This window comes from Dromiciops gliroides, chromosome 1 (genome assembly GCF_019393635.1).
Source record: "Dromiciops gliroides isolate mDroGli1 chromosome 1, mDroGli1.pri, whole genome shotgun sequence".
NCBI classification, from domain to species: domain Eukaryota; kingdom Metazoa; phylum Chordata; class Mammalia; order Microbiotheria; family Microbiotheriidae; genus Dromiciops; species Dromiciops gliroides.
This window is the reverse complement of record NC_057861.1, coordinates 264,434,756-264,451,265: the sequence shown is the minus strand read 5'-3', so window position 1 is coordinate 264,451,265 and position 16,510 is coordinate 264,434,756. Positions and strand designations below refer to the sequence as shown.

Genomic DNA, 16,510 nt, shown 5'->3' with positions numbered 1-16,510 from the left:
CAACTGGAAAAAGTTTAAGAAGCCCTGCTATAGGAAACCTATTTAGACAGAATACAAGTCACAATTTTTAGGTAACCCAAACATTCAAGTGTGCAATAATTTGCTAGGCTGCTGAGGGTTACAGTAGAAGCCAAGGGGATTAGAACTCAAATTTCTAGTGTTTGATTAACTGGGTATCAACAAGAGCTGGACCCAGAGTCATGAACAACGAGCTTTAAGTCCTGCCTCTGATATTGGCTCTATGACCTACTGCTCTTCCCCATTCCGTCCTCAATGAAAGTGACAGTTGTCAAGCAACTCTTGCATTGGTTGAGAGAGTTTCTTCATGGAGAGTTCCCTATTCCAATGAAATCACAGGGCCAGACCAAAAAGGAACAAAAAAGTAAGTGAGGATGATCATTCTATTTAATATTACTGTATTTTGTTTTTTAAAAATATAACAAATAAACAATACAACAAAGCATTTATCAATCCAGATCTTTACATTTCATCAATACATATTACTTTACCTTTGTCCAATTTAATCCCATCATCAAAACGTGAGAACAACCTGTACCGCTGTGCCCAATACTTGGCCAGCTCAGGAACAGCAGCAATCTCTGGAGGGAGGGGATTTAGAGTTTTGTTCTTTTTCTTGTTTTTCTTTTTCTTCTTCTTTGCTTCAACCAAAGTAAAAGCATATACAGTATAAAAAAAATTCAGAAAGACCATATATGACAAATATAATAACACGTGAGAACTATCCAACATAACAAAGAACAAAACAGCTTCATTACATTACTGATAGCAAAAAATACAATCTGCTTTCCTTTAGTGATATTACTGAGCTTCTGACTTAAGGCAAGTTAATTCTTTCCTTGGCTATCTGGAAAAAACAATATGCATATATGTATTATTTTGTTTCTTTTGTAAAGTCTGTGTAGGAGGACATAGATAAGAAGGTGTGGTTGGGATGGGATGTACACCATTAGATAGACTGCCATTTCCTTTGTATTTCCAGGGCAAAACAATGTCTAGCAGGAGGAGGGAGCTTAAAAAATACTTGACTCATTGGTTTAGCTGTGAATTGGTCTAACCCATTCAGAAACTAAACTAAAAAATATCCACACCTTCTGATCAGATATTCCATTGCTAGGTTCTTAGTATGGTGCCTACTACATATAGGAAGTGCTTCATAAATGCTTGGTGACATGACTTGACCACTGAGGTCAAAGACAGAAAGTCTCTCTATACACCAATATCCATAGCAACACTTTTCGTGATAGCAAAAAACTGGAATTTTTTTTTTTTAAAAAGGTGCCCATTGTTTGGATCAAGTCTAGACAAATTATGGCCATGATTATGATGGGATATACTACATCATAAAATATAATGACAATGAAGAATTCAGAGCAGCAAATTTAGACTTATATGAACTGATGCAAAGCAATGTAAAACAGAACCAAAAAAATAAAATACATGATTGCTATAAGATTGTAAATGGAACAAAAATTTGAAGTAGACTGCCATGTAATTACAATACCAAATTTGTCTCTGGAGAATAATTGAGAAATTCCTCAAGTGCAAAAGTAGGGAAGTATGGGTATAGTATATTGCTAACTTTTTTCTTTTTTTTTGTTAAGCCATTTTTCTTCTTTTTTAAAAATTAAACTTTCACCACAAGTAAGAGCTATCTTAAAAGGCATGATAGATTCTACCTACACTATATGGCAGAGCTACCATTTTTTTTTTTTGTCCTAAAGAGGGCTAAGTAAGTGAAGACTGCAAAGTGACAATTCATACCAACAAAAGTAAACAATCATCTATTTTTACTTCTTCCTCTCAGTTTTTTTTTTTTTAATAAAGGGAAAAAAAGGCAGTGCTTCTACTGGAGCCTTACCTAGATTATGCTGAACTGTAGATTTCCCACAGGATTCTGTCCTGGGCTCTCTCTTCTTCCTCTATGCTACTTTTACTTGGTGATCTCAGCTCCCATCAATCTCTATGCTAATGATACTCATTTACCTATCCTGCTCCGACCTCTCTGCTGACCCTCCAGTCTCACATCTCCAGCTACTTTTCTGACATCTTGAACTAGACTTTCCCCCTAAAACCCTCCTCACTTCCAAATTTCCTTCTTATTATCAAGGATACTACTATCCTTCCAATCCCCTAAACTAAAGTCACAACTTAGGAGTCATCCTGACTCCTCACTATCTCTCACCTTTCCATATTCATTCTACTGCTAAGGCCTGTCAATTTTACCTTTGCAAAACTTCTTGAATATACTCCCTGTCTCCTCTGACACTGACACCACCCTGGTGCAGGCCCATATCGCTTCACATCTAGACCATGGCAATTATTTGTAGGTGGTGTGCCTGTCTCAAGTCTCTCCGTTCCAATCCATTCTTTATTCAGCTACCAATGTGATGTTCCTAAAGTGCAAGTCCAACCATGTCTTGCCCTTCACTCCCCCCCAATCCAATTAATTTAGCTTCCTATTGCCTCCAGGATCAAATACAAAATCCTGTTTGGTATAATCTAGTTCCCTCCTACTTTTGCAGTGTTCTTACCGGTCACTTTGTACTCTTTGATCCAGTGACCATGGCCTCTTTGCTGTTCCATATAGGCCTTTTCTCAGTTCTGGCCATTTTCTCTGCCTGGTATACTCTCTCATTATCTCTGCCTACTGACTTCCCTGATATTAGGTCCAAGTAAAATTCCATCTTCTAAAAGAGGCCTTTCCCAACCCTTCTTAATTCTAGAGTCTTCCCTCTTTTAATTATTTCCTGCTTATTCTATGTATAATTTATCTGTATATAGTCCTTTGCCTGTTATCTCCCCCATTAGACTGTAAGCTCCTTGAGGGACTGTTTTGACTCTTTTTGTATCTGCAAACCTTATGCCTGAAATATAGTAGTCACTTAATGTTTATTGGTTGAGTAGTAGTTACCAATGGAAAAGCTAATAAGAGAAATATATTTGTCCTAAGTGTCTTATCCATTTCCAATATAGTCCAATACTGAAGCATAGAGTAGAGAACTCATGGTTTAAGGTATGAACCGTGCTTATGCAAGGAGTACCCACACTAATGAAAACAGCAGTTCTTGGAATACCACAGTAAATATTTTTCTAAATCTATAACAAATAAGTACATTTGTTCTTACCATCTGTTTCTACTTGCAGATAATCTGGAATATCTAGAGTAACCAGTTGCCTTCCAGGAACACATTTTTGTTCTTCTGTTACAGTTGTTTTGTTGTCCTCTTTTTTTTTTTCTATTTCAAATTCATTGGTTGAAGAAAATGCATCACACTTTTCAGGTTCCTGATTACTGATCTCAAAAGGGTCATCACATTTTTTAATAGATTTTTCTTGTTCTGAATCACTGCTTGTGCAAGTATCTTGTGCATCATCCTGAGGGTCCTGTGATGGTATCTGCTCTACTGGTTCATTAACCCATTTGAGGAATTTTTCCACCTGGAATTGTCACAAATATGCTACACAGATGCAGTCATAGTAATCAAACCACACATATAACATCTTTCTCACATTTTTGACATTTGAATTGTCCAATGTTTTAAAGAACAATAAAGAATTCTAACAAGAATATTTTAATGACAATTGGACCCTGATTCACTCAGCATAATCCACTGAAGCAATTCTGAGCAATACACACTATGGCCCATTACAGATCTTTAGTATGAGGAAATGGGCATTAGAGTTGCTAAAAATGGCCTACTTATAAGACATTCTTACTATGAAGTAGTTTAATGATACCCTGCTTCTTTTTGGTACATATGGGTATTTTAACAAGATTTGGATAGATTTTTTAAAAAGGAATATAATTTAATTTATACCCATCTAGTTCAATCCATCTCTACCCCATCCTTCTCCCTAGCTATCATTCAGGGATGTAACCCCTGTGGATAAGAGGCCAACAATCACCACCAACTACTGACCAATTCACTACCTTATAGGACAGGCAAATCAGCCTAGATAAAGAAGGAGCAAGAAGAGGCCACAAAGGAGAAGTGGTCTATGCCAAATGAGTAAAACCACTGCCATTTTAACCACTACCTTCCCTGAGGCCTCAATGGAAATAGCTCAGGACTCTGAACCTGTAGCAATCATCCAGGGAAAAAGCCCCTGTGGAGATGTGACCTAAAAACTGCTTTGGCAGGTGCATCAGCCTCTGTTTCCTCAGAAGTAACAGATACTGAAGACCAAAAACAGAAAGTTCTTATCAACAAAGTCTTTGGCACTGCCAAATGGTTTGATATCATGAACAATATGGTTTTATTGTAAAAATGATGATAAAGGTGCATTACCATTTGTTTTGTCACTGCCCTATAAGTCACCAGAGACCTTTCTACCTGACTTGTAACCTCCTACATGTGCTGTCTCTTCTATTAGGATAATAACTCCTTAAGAACGATCAATGTCTCAACTTTTCTACATGTATTTCGAGTACTTACTAAATGCTTTTACATTCATTCATTCATCCTGAAAAGAAACTATGTTAAATGTCTTAACAAGTATCAAAGATAATGGGACAAAATTTGGGTATATTGTATATACCTTATAATTTATGTGTGTACATATTTCCTGATATAATGGAAGCTTCTTAAGGGCAAGGATGATTTTATTTTTGTCTCAATCCAGTTAACCTGGCACAGAGCAGATTAACAAATAATAAATTTCAAGAATGAAATCAGTGATATGGTAGGTTGAATGAATAGTGGTTTCTAAAAACTAATAAAGTCAACGTAAGTTAAACCCTTAATTAAACCTCAAGCTCAGAATTTATTCCTTTTTACGTGACTGACATCACTGACAGTAGGATCTTCCTAACAGTCAAGTCAGATGTGGTTGAAACAAACAAAAAATAATTGGGAACAAAATCCTTGAGGATGTCCTTTGAGGAGAATGCAATGTGGTAAAGTGGAAAAATTATAGTGTCAGAGGGCCTATATTCAAATCTCATCAATTAAAATAACAATATGAATTTTATCCCTGGGAGTTAATGTAACATGACAAACAGAAATAAAGAAGATCTAAATAACTGGAGAGGACATTCTAGGTATATAAATCACAATTTAGTCATACCTTACTCAAAGTTTTACTTTTCCGGGAAGATGGTCTTTCTGATTCTTCAGGAAAGAAGATGTGTTTATTTTTTGTATTTATTTGTCTGCGCATGTCCAGAAATTGTGTTTTATGTTTCACATCTTTCTCTAGGTACTTAACTTTTCGACGACTAAAATTTGAAATTCCACCATATCTGAAAACAAAAATGAAGATGTTAGCTAAGAGTTCGTTAGGAAATGATACAAAGAAACTATAACTATATTTTCCCTAATTGCAAACATTAAAATGTGATATGTTAGCTGAGTCCTTTAAATATTTTCTCATTTGTCCAGAAGCAGCAAGTACTTTAATTTTATTGTTTAAGATAAAACACATAAACACGTTAAAATGCAGACAAGGCTCATTTGTTTCTAATTTTTTAAAGTCTAGTTTATTGATTTTTTAAAAAAGCAAAATTAAATATGCAAGTTGGAATATTAACACATTACCTAATACTAAGCTCAAGGACTAGTCATACCCTTAAAAAAAAAAAAAAAAGGTGTACTCAAAATACCAAAAACTCACAAACAGCAAAATTCTACAGTCCCTTACTGTGAATACATAATTAAACATTTTGCCTTATAGCACTAATTTCCGAATCTGATTTCACAATAACCCAGGTATGGTTATCTTTAAATAATTCAAGTTGTCACAAAATAAGTATAGTAAATTTCCCGTCATCCGAAGTATTTGAGAGTCTGTCTGTCTTTGGTCTTCCCTATCTGAAATGATCAATCCTCTGAAATCCTTGGGTACCAACACACTAATTTTAACACTTAACAAAAGATATTTTACTTATTATTTATTATTTCATGTATCATGCTCCCTGAACATACATTTTAAATTTCTCTAAGACCATAGTACAAAATACTAACTATGCACTCAAGAAATACCTGCTAATAATTTCAGGTAACCACAACTTATATACTGCACTGATTTGAATGTAGGCTAACATTTCTTACTTGTATGAGTAAAAATCAGTGTTATTATTTGGTATATATTTTTATACTTTTTTTCCTTTCAGAGATATTTTAAGGTTGAGTTATACTCAGACCACATAAGTTTACTATTAAAAAATTAGAATACAGTGCAATATATTTAATATTAATTATATTTTATATTATATTTAATATTCTGAAGTTGGTTAAAGAGCAATTTTAGATTTTGTAGTGTTAAGGTATTTAATCCCTCAAGAGGTTAGTATGATGTTAGAAACAGTATTAGTTCTGACATCAGAGGATGACTTAAGTTAAAAGCCAGTTTCTAAAACTTACAACCTCTGTAACCTTGGGTAAATCATTTACTCTCTGGGGACCTGTTTCCTCAAGTACAAAAGAAGAGGATTGGACTAGACACATTCTGAGATCCCTTCCAGCTCTAGAGCTATCATTTTATGTATAAGAAGTACTGAAATAATCAGTATCCATCATTATGATAAGAGCTAGAATTTACGTTCACAACATGTTTTAGATATCTCATTTGATCTCCACAAAAACCTTGGGGAGATCACCACCATTTTACAGATGAAAAAACCAAGGCCAAATGAAGATAAGTGACTTGCCCAGGATTACATAGCTAATAAGTGCCTGAGGCTGGATTTTAACTCAGTTTTCCTGACTACAAGTCCAGCACTATCTACCATGGCCACTAGCTGAGGAAGCTATATCTTCATTATACAGTAATGTGAACTTTCTGCTCATTTTAATTTCGGTTAAACATTAACATGAAACCAATCAAATAAATAATATAGCATATATAACTATTTAAAATATATAGTGGGCAGCTAGGTGGTGCAGTGCATAAAGCACCAGCCCTGGATTCAAGAGGACCCGAGTTCAAATGTGGCCTCAGACACTTGACACTTACTAGCTGTGTGACCCTGGGCAAGTCACTTAACCCTCATTGCCCCCCTCTCCCCCCCAAAAGAAAATATATAGCAATGTTGTATAAGTATCATGTAAAAAAAAATTCCATCATTTATATTTTTATCTTATATAACTGTTATAACAAAACTAGAAACCACAAAACAATCTCTACAAATAAATACAAAAAAGTGATTGCAAAAGCTTGTTATTTAGTGTTTCATTAAGACAGGAAACCCCTTTGCTTTAGCTTTAAAATGGCAGTGCCATCACCCATTGTATTTAATCTGAGTTTTGTTAATATTGTAATCATTTTCCTTCCTTCTCTGCTTCATTGTGTAATATGAATGAGTCACTGTATTTGAATTCTTCCAAATTTATGACACAATTTATTTCCACTATTTGTGAAGAGCCTAATATTTCATCAGTGTGGGGCAATATGGCAGCAGATTAAAACCTATAAATTAATAGGTATGTTTTAAATAGTTGCTTACATTGAAGATTTTTGTGGACTTATTTTGTTACCTTGATGAAGCTATTTAATATTTCAACTATATTTTGTGGCTGTCACCACTCTTGGGGCTAGAGTATAATTGACATTTTATAAAGCACTCTCAAGTTTGTAGAGCTCTACATATATTATCTTATTTGAGCTTTTCAATAATCATCTGAGGTAAGTACTGTTAGTATCATTACCCTCATTTTACAGATGAGGAGATAGTTCTATTATAAGTGGATCACTTCTGAACCTATTAAGCAACCAGGTTGGGAACTAAACCCAGATATTTCTGATTCCCAAACACTCAGTACACTACCTTATCACACATAATCATCCAGCCAGCTCTTTGCTAATGCTTATCCCTTATTTGTCTTGTTGACATAGCTATTATTTCTATAAATAAAAATAATCTCCATTTTTTACTTTAGCCATATTAGTAGAAAAGCTTCTAGTGTTTCTTATATTGCTAGTTCTTAATTTCAGAAAGATGTCTTGTCATGTTAAATATTGCAAATTTTTGTTCCTACGTCCTTCAGTGTTGAGTGTTGTAAGTAAATCAAATAATTTCATTCCTTTGAACAAATGTCAAACCCTTGCATTCTTGGTAAAAATCCAACAATCTTTTTTGGGTAAAAACCTGTTTACTAGAATTTTATTTAATAATTTTGTTATGAAAATTCTTTAATAATATTGGTTTATAGATCATCCTTATCTCCTAATAAGATTTTGCCAATCTGAGTAGTTTTACTTTTTTATAGATCTTCACCTATCTCAACTCAATTCTGTCTTATGGTTACATAACAACAGTTTTATGTAATTTTATTCCCTCTCACTTTAGTGTTATTAGTTCTTTTTGGTAATTTGGGCCTCCTCTTTCCTCATTTAACAGTTTCAATTATCCTGGTCTTGAAAATTATTTTATTAGTTCAATTTTCTCCTAATTGATTTGATTTTACGTTTGATATTAAATAATTTCCACTTCTTTTCCTCTTTTGTTGCTAAGAGTTTAGGGATATGAATTTACATTGGATCACTGTGTCAATCACATTCCATCAAATTTTGGTATGCTATATTGCTACTATCATTATTAATGATTTTTTAGTCTTTCCACATTTGGTTTTTGTTCATTATTTGCCCACACTGTTTATCATTTTAAGGCTCTATTAAGATATACATGTTTTGATTATATTCATTTATTACTATTTTGTGTTATGACATATCAAGGAAGTATTTTAAGATTTCTGCCTTTCTTCATTACAAAAAATTGAATTCTTTATGTCTTAGAGGTAGAATTTATTTTTTTTTAGGAGAAAAAATATAAACTCTCTAAGGGTCAAATTGATTGTCTTCATGTAGTGCTATCAAGTTTTTTCAACATTCTCTTCAAATTTGTAATTTCGTCCTTGTTTTTTTTTTTGTTCAGTTTCCAGTCTGAATAATAATCAAGTATTATACCAATAACCCCCTACTCAAGTCTTTTTTTCATTTTGGAAAATCTTAATAGAATTTTTAAAAAATTAAACTTTTATTTTAAATACTTAGTTACTATGCCATTTGGTGAATATATATTTAATATTCATAGTTTTGCTGTCTATGGCACTAATGAATATAACATAGTTTACCAGTTTCAATACTATTTTAATTTCAGCTTTATCATAAAATAAGGCAACTCCCTGCACTAAGCTGTAGCAAATAAATTTCACTCCATTCTCTAATTTTAAACCTACAGTTTTATCTATACTTTATACTTCCTATAAGTAACAATGTTAATTATATATTTTTAATCTATTTTGGAACCAGCGTCTTTTTTTTTAGAGGTAAATTAAATCCATTTATATTTAGTGTTATAATTTTTGTTTGGGTTTCTACCCACTGTAATAGTTACATTGTTGTTGTTTTTGTAAACCAGTGTAAGACTAGCAGTGTAGTATACCTTATTTCCTCAAGGATAAATTCTTGACTACATACTTCACTGTCATACTCCCTTCCCTACCCACCCCACCCCCAATAAGATAAATAAAAGCAAAACACCAATTCTGGGATTCTTTTCAAAGCTTTCTTCCTTTTGCTGATTTTTGGTAGGACTGACTGTACTTTAGCAACTGCTCAATCCAGTCCATTATTTAACCTTTAGTACCATTAATTACATAATTATATTTTGCTTTTTTCTTCTGTTCCTCCTAAATGGGAGTTTTCTCACCAAATTCCTAGTCACTAATTCTCAGTGTCCTTAAAAGATGGAACTTCAAATCAACAATAGCCTATCTACACACCTTTCAACATGTAAAAAGAGCCATTATCTTTAAGGATAAGGCAAGTCCGTACCCAGTCCTAATCAGACACATTGGGTGGATTGGTGGTTTCAGTTTAAGGACACTGATAAGTTGAAGGTGCTCCAAAGGAGGGCAGTTAGGATGGAAAAAGAATGTTTTTGCCCCAGAAATATAGGTTGAAGTTGGATGTTTAGCCTGAAAAGGTTATTTTACATTATCTTACTGAGTTTTATCTCTAGCTTTGCTGCCTCTATTTGTAAAGGTCTAAAAATCTTATTGAAGTTATACTACTTGTAAATTTTGTTTAGTTATTCATGTCTTTTTCTGTTTTCTGCAACGTAACTTTTTCCTGAAGATTTAAATTCCTTTCCCCTTTTACTTTTGGGGTGTTTTCTTAGTTATTTGCCATCTTATAGCTGTTCTGAATTCCTAAATGACAACTTGGCATAGAGATGATCATTTCTAATTCACCATTAACTCTATTAGAAGCCAGAACAATGAAAACCCACATACAATTGTCAGTATCAAGACCCTCTTGAATTAATGATTGTCCCCTCTAAGGTCTTCACATCTTTACTTTACTTTAACATATGTACTCTAAAGATTAAGTGAGTCACTTCTGGGGACAAGAAAGGACATTCAGATATTTCTAAACTTATGCAGTAAATGGAATGAACATGATTTTGAGTTAGAAGACCTGGGTTTAGGTCTAAGTTCTAGCTACTTTATTAGCCAAGAAATGAATAGGCAAGTCAGAGTGTCAGTTTCCTTACTACTCAGAAGACCTGGGTTTAGGTCTAAGTTCTAGCTACTTTATTAGCCAAGAAATGAATAGGCAAGTCAGAGTGTCAGTTTCCTTACTACTCAGAGATTAAGATTATACATAAACAACATGTATACATATGTACATACACATACATGTACAGAGTGTCCCAAGACTCTTAGTGCAGTTTAAAATCTTTAAACTAAGACTTTTGGGACACGATACACGTATATGCACATGTAACATACATGCATATATAAACACTAAAGTGCATAAGGTAAGCTCTCAGTATTTTCACTTGTAAAATTTCTCATGGTTACTAATTTTTTAGCTATAGGTTTTTCTATTTTCTCACTCCTTGATAAATGAGTTAATGATCTACAAAAGAATATTGAATGAAAGATCTTTAAAATAAAATCTGCTGTGAATTCTCTTCTAAAATGAAAAAAATCACTCTCAATTTAGTATGGGGAAAGTTGTTGTCATTCAGGTGTTTGGTTATGTCTGATTCTTCAAGACCCTGTGGACCATACTGTCCATGGGGTTTTCTTGGCAAACATACTGGAGTGGTTTGCTATTTCCTTCTCCAGTAGATTAGGGAAAAGAGAGGTTAAGTGACTTGCCCCAAGTCACACAGCTAGTAAGCATCTGAGGTTTGATTTGATTTCAGGCTTCCTGACTCCAGGCTTGGCACTCTATCTACTAAGCCATCTACCTCTACTTTTTACAAATTGGTTACCACTTTTGTCGACTGAAGACATGACAAAATGAGCAAATTGCACCAATCTGTGATTTGGTATGGTGCAGAGAGTAATAGTTTTGGAGTCAGAAGACTCAGGTTTACCTCCTGGTTTAGCCATATACTATTTATATGACCTTAACTTTCCTAGGCTTCCATCCATTTCCTCACTTACTAAATGAAATTGGACTAGAAGGTCTCCTCCAGTTTTGTAGCTATGTTTCTAGAAGCACAAGATAAATGTATAAAAGAAGCAAACGAATGGTCTAAGTAACTAAAATTTGCCTCATATGTACATGCATTTTAACTGACTGCTAAAGAATATAAAGCATGTCAATAATCTAAATGAAATGGTGACACCGTAAGGTATAAAGACAAAAGGAAAAACAGTCCCTACCTTTGAATAGCTTATATTTTACCAGGTAACACAATGCATACATATGTATGTGTGTATGACAATTTCAAGTTGGACTCATAACTAATACTTCATTATCCTAGTAGTGATAACTGTGGTAATGAAGAAAAGCTTCCTGTAGAAATTAGCACATGAACTGAGCCTAGAATTAAGGAGATACTATGCTGCTAGCATGGGAGGACATCCTGTACAAAGGCACAGAGGTAGGAAATGGAATACCAAGTAGGCCAGTTCAACTAAAACAGGATATAAAGAGTAATTTTGTGATGTAAGCATGGAAAAAAACATCCTGATGGCAGACTGTGGGCTCTAGAGGCCAAGTATAGTCTTATCTTTGAGGTACTCCAAACCTTTGTTCACACTCAAGCTATTTATTAAACACTCAAGTATTTATTAAGCACCTACTGTGTGTTAAGCATTAGTGATACAAAGAAAGGTAAAAATCAAAGCTACCTTAGGGAGCTGACAATCTGATGGAGGAGACAACATGTAAATAAGTTAGTACATACAAATTCAAGAATGAGCCAGGAAATAAAGGAGAGGGATGGGGAGAGAGACAGAGTAGAGGGGAGATAATCCGAGAGAGAAAAGCACTAGGAGCTGGGGGGAGATGGAAAACAAACAAACAAACAACAACAACAACAAAAAAAGAAGCAAAAAAACCCCCAAAACATCTCAGAAGGTGGGATTTGAGCTGAGACTTGAAGGAATAGTGTTCACCTTCCATTTAATGCCAGTCTCTCTCTTCCTTCTGTCTATCCAAATCTTATCCATCCTTTAAGGTCCAGGTATTTCTTCACGAGGTCTTTTTTTCCTGAATTCCAATAGTACTTCTTGCTCTTGCTCATTTTGGCACTAATCATATACTACTCAACACTTTTTATTTGTGTATATACTGTCTTCCCAATTTTATTGTTGGTTCCTAGGAGACAGAGATAATGCCTTAGATTTCTTTTGTAGTTCTCTTAGCATCCAGCAGTTATGTCCATAGTGAGTGATTAATTAATGCTTAGTGAACAAATAAATCTGTAGTTCTATAATGAAATTAAATGGAAAAATGGGATATTTATAGTTACAGAAATTTGCCTGTGATATCTGAGAGCTATTCCCACATTTTTGAGATAAGAAGCCTGATATCTTAAAGAGATGAAGTGACTTGGAAAAGTAGAACTAGATTCTCCCTACTCCTATTCACACCTCCACATATGGTTGCCAAACTGACATTCCTAAGGCAAAGATATAAAAGGTATAGGACATTGTCATTCCCCTACTAAAGATGCAGTGACTCGAAAATCTCCTTTGACATTTAAATCCATCTGGATTTAAATCAGCCTACTTTTCCAGGCTGAGAGTATCCCTCTCTCTTTCAGACATTTTACATTCCAGTTATCTGTGTCTTTGCATAGGTCTTAACCAGTGCATAGAATTCATTACCTACTTATCCCATGTCACAAAGTCCATGGAGTTCTTCAAGGCTCAGCTCAAGTACTGCCTTACACAAAGCCTATGATGATCCTAGAAAGTTGCTAAGGTTCAAATGCCTGTGCAAAACTACTCTGAATTTACTTTGTGTTTATATTTTTATACAGATTGTTTCCCTCCGTGGAAAAAAAGCTCCTTGAAGGTAGGGACTGTTTTGTTTTTCACTTTCTATCTGCAATGCCTAGCAGAGCTTGACACATAGAATGTGCTTAATAAATCTTTAATGCACAGCTGAGTGTATTAAGTAGTTTATCATGAACTTAACCAAATAAACTCAGATTTACAACCATGTACACTAAAACACTTTAATCAGATATCTGTTAACAACTTATCAGTTACTACTGCTTTGCATTTCTTTCTACTCTTCTCACTTATCCCTATAGTTGTGTACATATTTTTTGGATAGCTGTAATCTCTTATAACTATATTTGTTTCTTTATAATACAATATGTATTTCCATATTTTTCACGCCATCCTTAAGTGCATTATAATTTACACTGGCAACTTTCAAAGACTATACTATAGATGAGTTGTCAATATGAAGCTAAGGAGGTCAATTACTTCAAATGTCTGACCAAATAAATATTCAGAGCCACAAAATGTTATGAGCTAGAAAGCACCTCTAAAAAAATTATCTAATTTGACTCTCTCAGTCTTACTAAAAGTGATTGCCCAAGGTCACATAGCTGAAAAACTGAGGAGCTCAGACTTGAATCCAAATACTTTGAATCTCAAGTTAAATGCTTTTTTCACCTTATACAATGTATTACACCAATATCTCAGTCTGTCATCTGGTTGATTCCAGTTTTTCACAATTAAGAATAAGATTGTTATTTAAGAACAAGACTACAGCTTTGTTTTCTTTTTTCCTGCTGAGGTCTTCTGCTTTCTAAGAGGCTCTAAGCTCTGACCTTGCTAGTGTAAAAGTGGTCCCCTTTCAGCACAGCTGCTACAGAACCAGAAAAAGGTGCAAGAGTTACTGGCAAAATACTTTAGCAAGAAGCTGCTATCTGGATACAAGATTATGTTAATGTATAAAAGGGTTCACATTCTTATACTGTATTAGTCAAATGGATCTGAGGTCAATATCATTCTTCAGCACACTAATGCCTTTCTTATGATAATTCCTAAGATTTAAAATCCCTAATATTATCATAACAAAGTTACAAAGTTATAAAAGGAAAAGAATTATAACTTGTTTAGGAGAAGGGGGTCTTGGCTCTATTGCAGTTTTCACTAAATGGACTCCTTGTTTAAATCTCCAAGTCTACAATGTAAGAAAATACATTAATATTGACCAATAAAATATGGATAGAAAACTCTAAAACTTAGAATACCAAAATTATGAATAATTACTTTTGTCCTGAGCCATGCTGGAATCCCAAGAGAGAGCCATTGTCATCAAAGTCTGCAACTGGATTTTCATCAATGTCTAGTTCATGGCTACAAATATAAAAAGACAAAGTTTCCATTTTTACTGACAAGCCCCATTATCTCCACAGATCATCATTATTTTAAAGTTTGAAATAAATAAAACACACTAGCAACAACAGCAGAATGTACATAAATCAATATAACTATAGCTTTTCTATAATAATCAACTCTAGTTCAAATAATCAGGAAAAGGAGATGGTTCTCTTATTAGGATTTTACAAATCACTTAAAATAATTATAACTTGGGGGGCAGCTAGGTGGTTCAGTGGATAAAGCACTAGCCCTGGATTCAGGAGGACCCGAGTTTAAATCTGGCCTCAAACACTTGACACTTACTAGCTATGTGACCCTGGGCAAGTCACTTAACCCTCATTGCCCCACAAAAAACAAACAAAAAAAATAATTATAACTGGATATATACAAAGGCTATAGAGGCTATAGTGAGAATACATGGTTCCTTCTTTCACTAGGTTTCACCTAATTTTCTAATGGAAAAGTTACTAAGGAACATTTATAAAACCTCAAAGCAGCTTTGTCTATTTTTATTTTTATAAAAAAGCATTTTAATAACAAAAAAAACCCTATAAATACTATACATATACACCCACATGAAAAGCCAAAGTGGGGTGGGGGGGAATTGACTATAAGCAGTAAAAACTAGTAGAAACAATATTAATCCACTTATCTGAAATTTAGGATCTTGATAACTTCAACCACCTAGAAAGCACTCAAGAAACTTATAGTGTAGAGGTTACTTTGGAGACAGTGTAGTTCAATGGACAGAGCACTGGATTTTGAGTTGGAACTCCTGGGCCTGAATCTCAACTCAGAAACTTACTAGCTGTGTGGTTCTAAGCATGTGAATTTGCCTCTCAGAGCCTCAGTTTCCTCACCTGTAACTTGGGGATTATACTTTCATTTGCTATCTCACAGAGTTTTTGAGATAGAAGTTTTATAAAGCTTAAAATGCTGCACAGGTATAAATTTTTAATGAGACACCAAAACAGATAGCTATGAATATACTTAACTTCCTCTACCAATGAAGGGCATATATTTTCTGCAACTTATAGTCTTAAAGAGTTGAGATCTTGAGATCTTAAAAGACTTGCCAAGGGTTGCACATCCAGTATTTGTCAGATGGGACTTGTGTCACCTTTCTGCCTAAGAAATGTTTATGTAGCCCCAGGTATATAGGTATATAAACCTATAGGTAACATAACCTTTTGCCAAATTTTTTGTAACACCCCCCCGCCCCGCTTTCAACTCCATATGGGGTCACAACCCAGTTTAAGAAGCTTTGCCCTGGACAACAGAACTTAAATATTCAGTGGACACTTCATTATATATACCAGAATAAAATAGATATATGTCCTTGGCCAAATCACAACCTCCCTGAACTTTAGTTCCTTACAGGTAAAATATTCAGATTCAACTAGGTGATTATTTAAGGTTGCTAGAAGCTACATTTCATCTTATGAAATTTATCCAATAATAATTAAAAATATAACACTTCATCTCTAAAATGAGAGAGTACAAAGAAAAGTGAACTTTTTCTAAGGTTCCTTTCAGAATATAAATCCTATCTTTTTACTGACAATATGAGCTCCTTAAAACGGACACTGATTTTTAAAAAAATATTCCCCACCACTAGTAAAGTACCAGGTTCACAATACCATTTATTAAATGCTTTTCTGGTTGACAATTATTATGGAAATATTTTTGGTGAAAAGATTTACCTCCTCTTCAATTTAGCTGGTTTATATTCAGGTGGCTCCTCCTCACTCTCATCTCCACCCTTACTGTTGCTGTATGACACTTCTTTGTTTATACTTGTTCCAGAAGTCTCTTGTGAATCTAGACAGAGACAGTAAGTAGATTTTTCAGCCCTTGTTCTGACAAACATTCAGGTCATTCTCAAATTCAATCTAAATGTT

At 34.2% G+C, this 16,510-nt stretch overlaps 1 protein-coding gene across 1 annotated transcript in view; it reads right to left on the bottom strand.

Moving 5' to 3' along the window:
* Positions 1-16,510, bottom strand: part of TGS1 (trimethylguanosine synthase 1) — a 57,258-nt gene that overhangs the window by 26,856 nt on the left and 13,892 nt on the right. The window contains exons 5-9 of the mRNA XM_043963625.1: positions 16,313-16,430; positions 14,499-14,585; positions 5,089-5,263; positions 3,147-3,459; positions 510-659 (exon numbers count right to left, since the gene is read on the bottom strand). Coding sequence (XP_043819560.1) covers positions 510-659; positions 3,147-3,459; positions 5,089-5,263; positions 14,499-14,585; positions 16,313-16,430 — 843 coding nt within the window. The remainder of the gene's footprint in view (positions 1-509; positions 660-3,146; positions 3,460-5,088; positions 5,264-14,498; positions 14,586-16,312; positions 16,431-16,510) is intronic.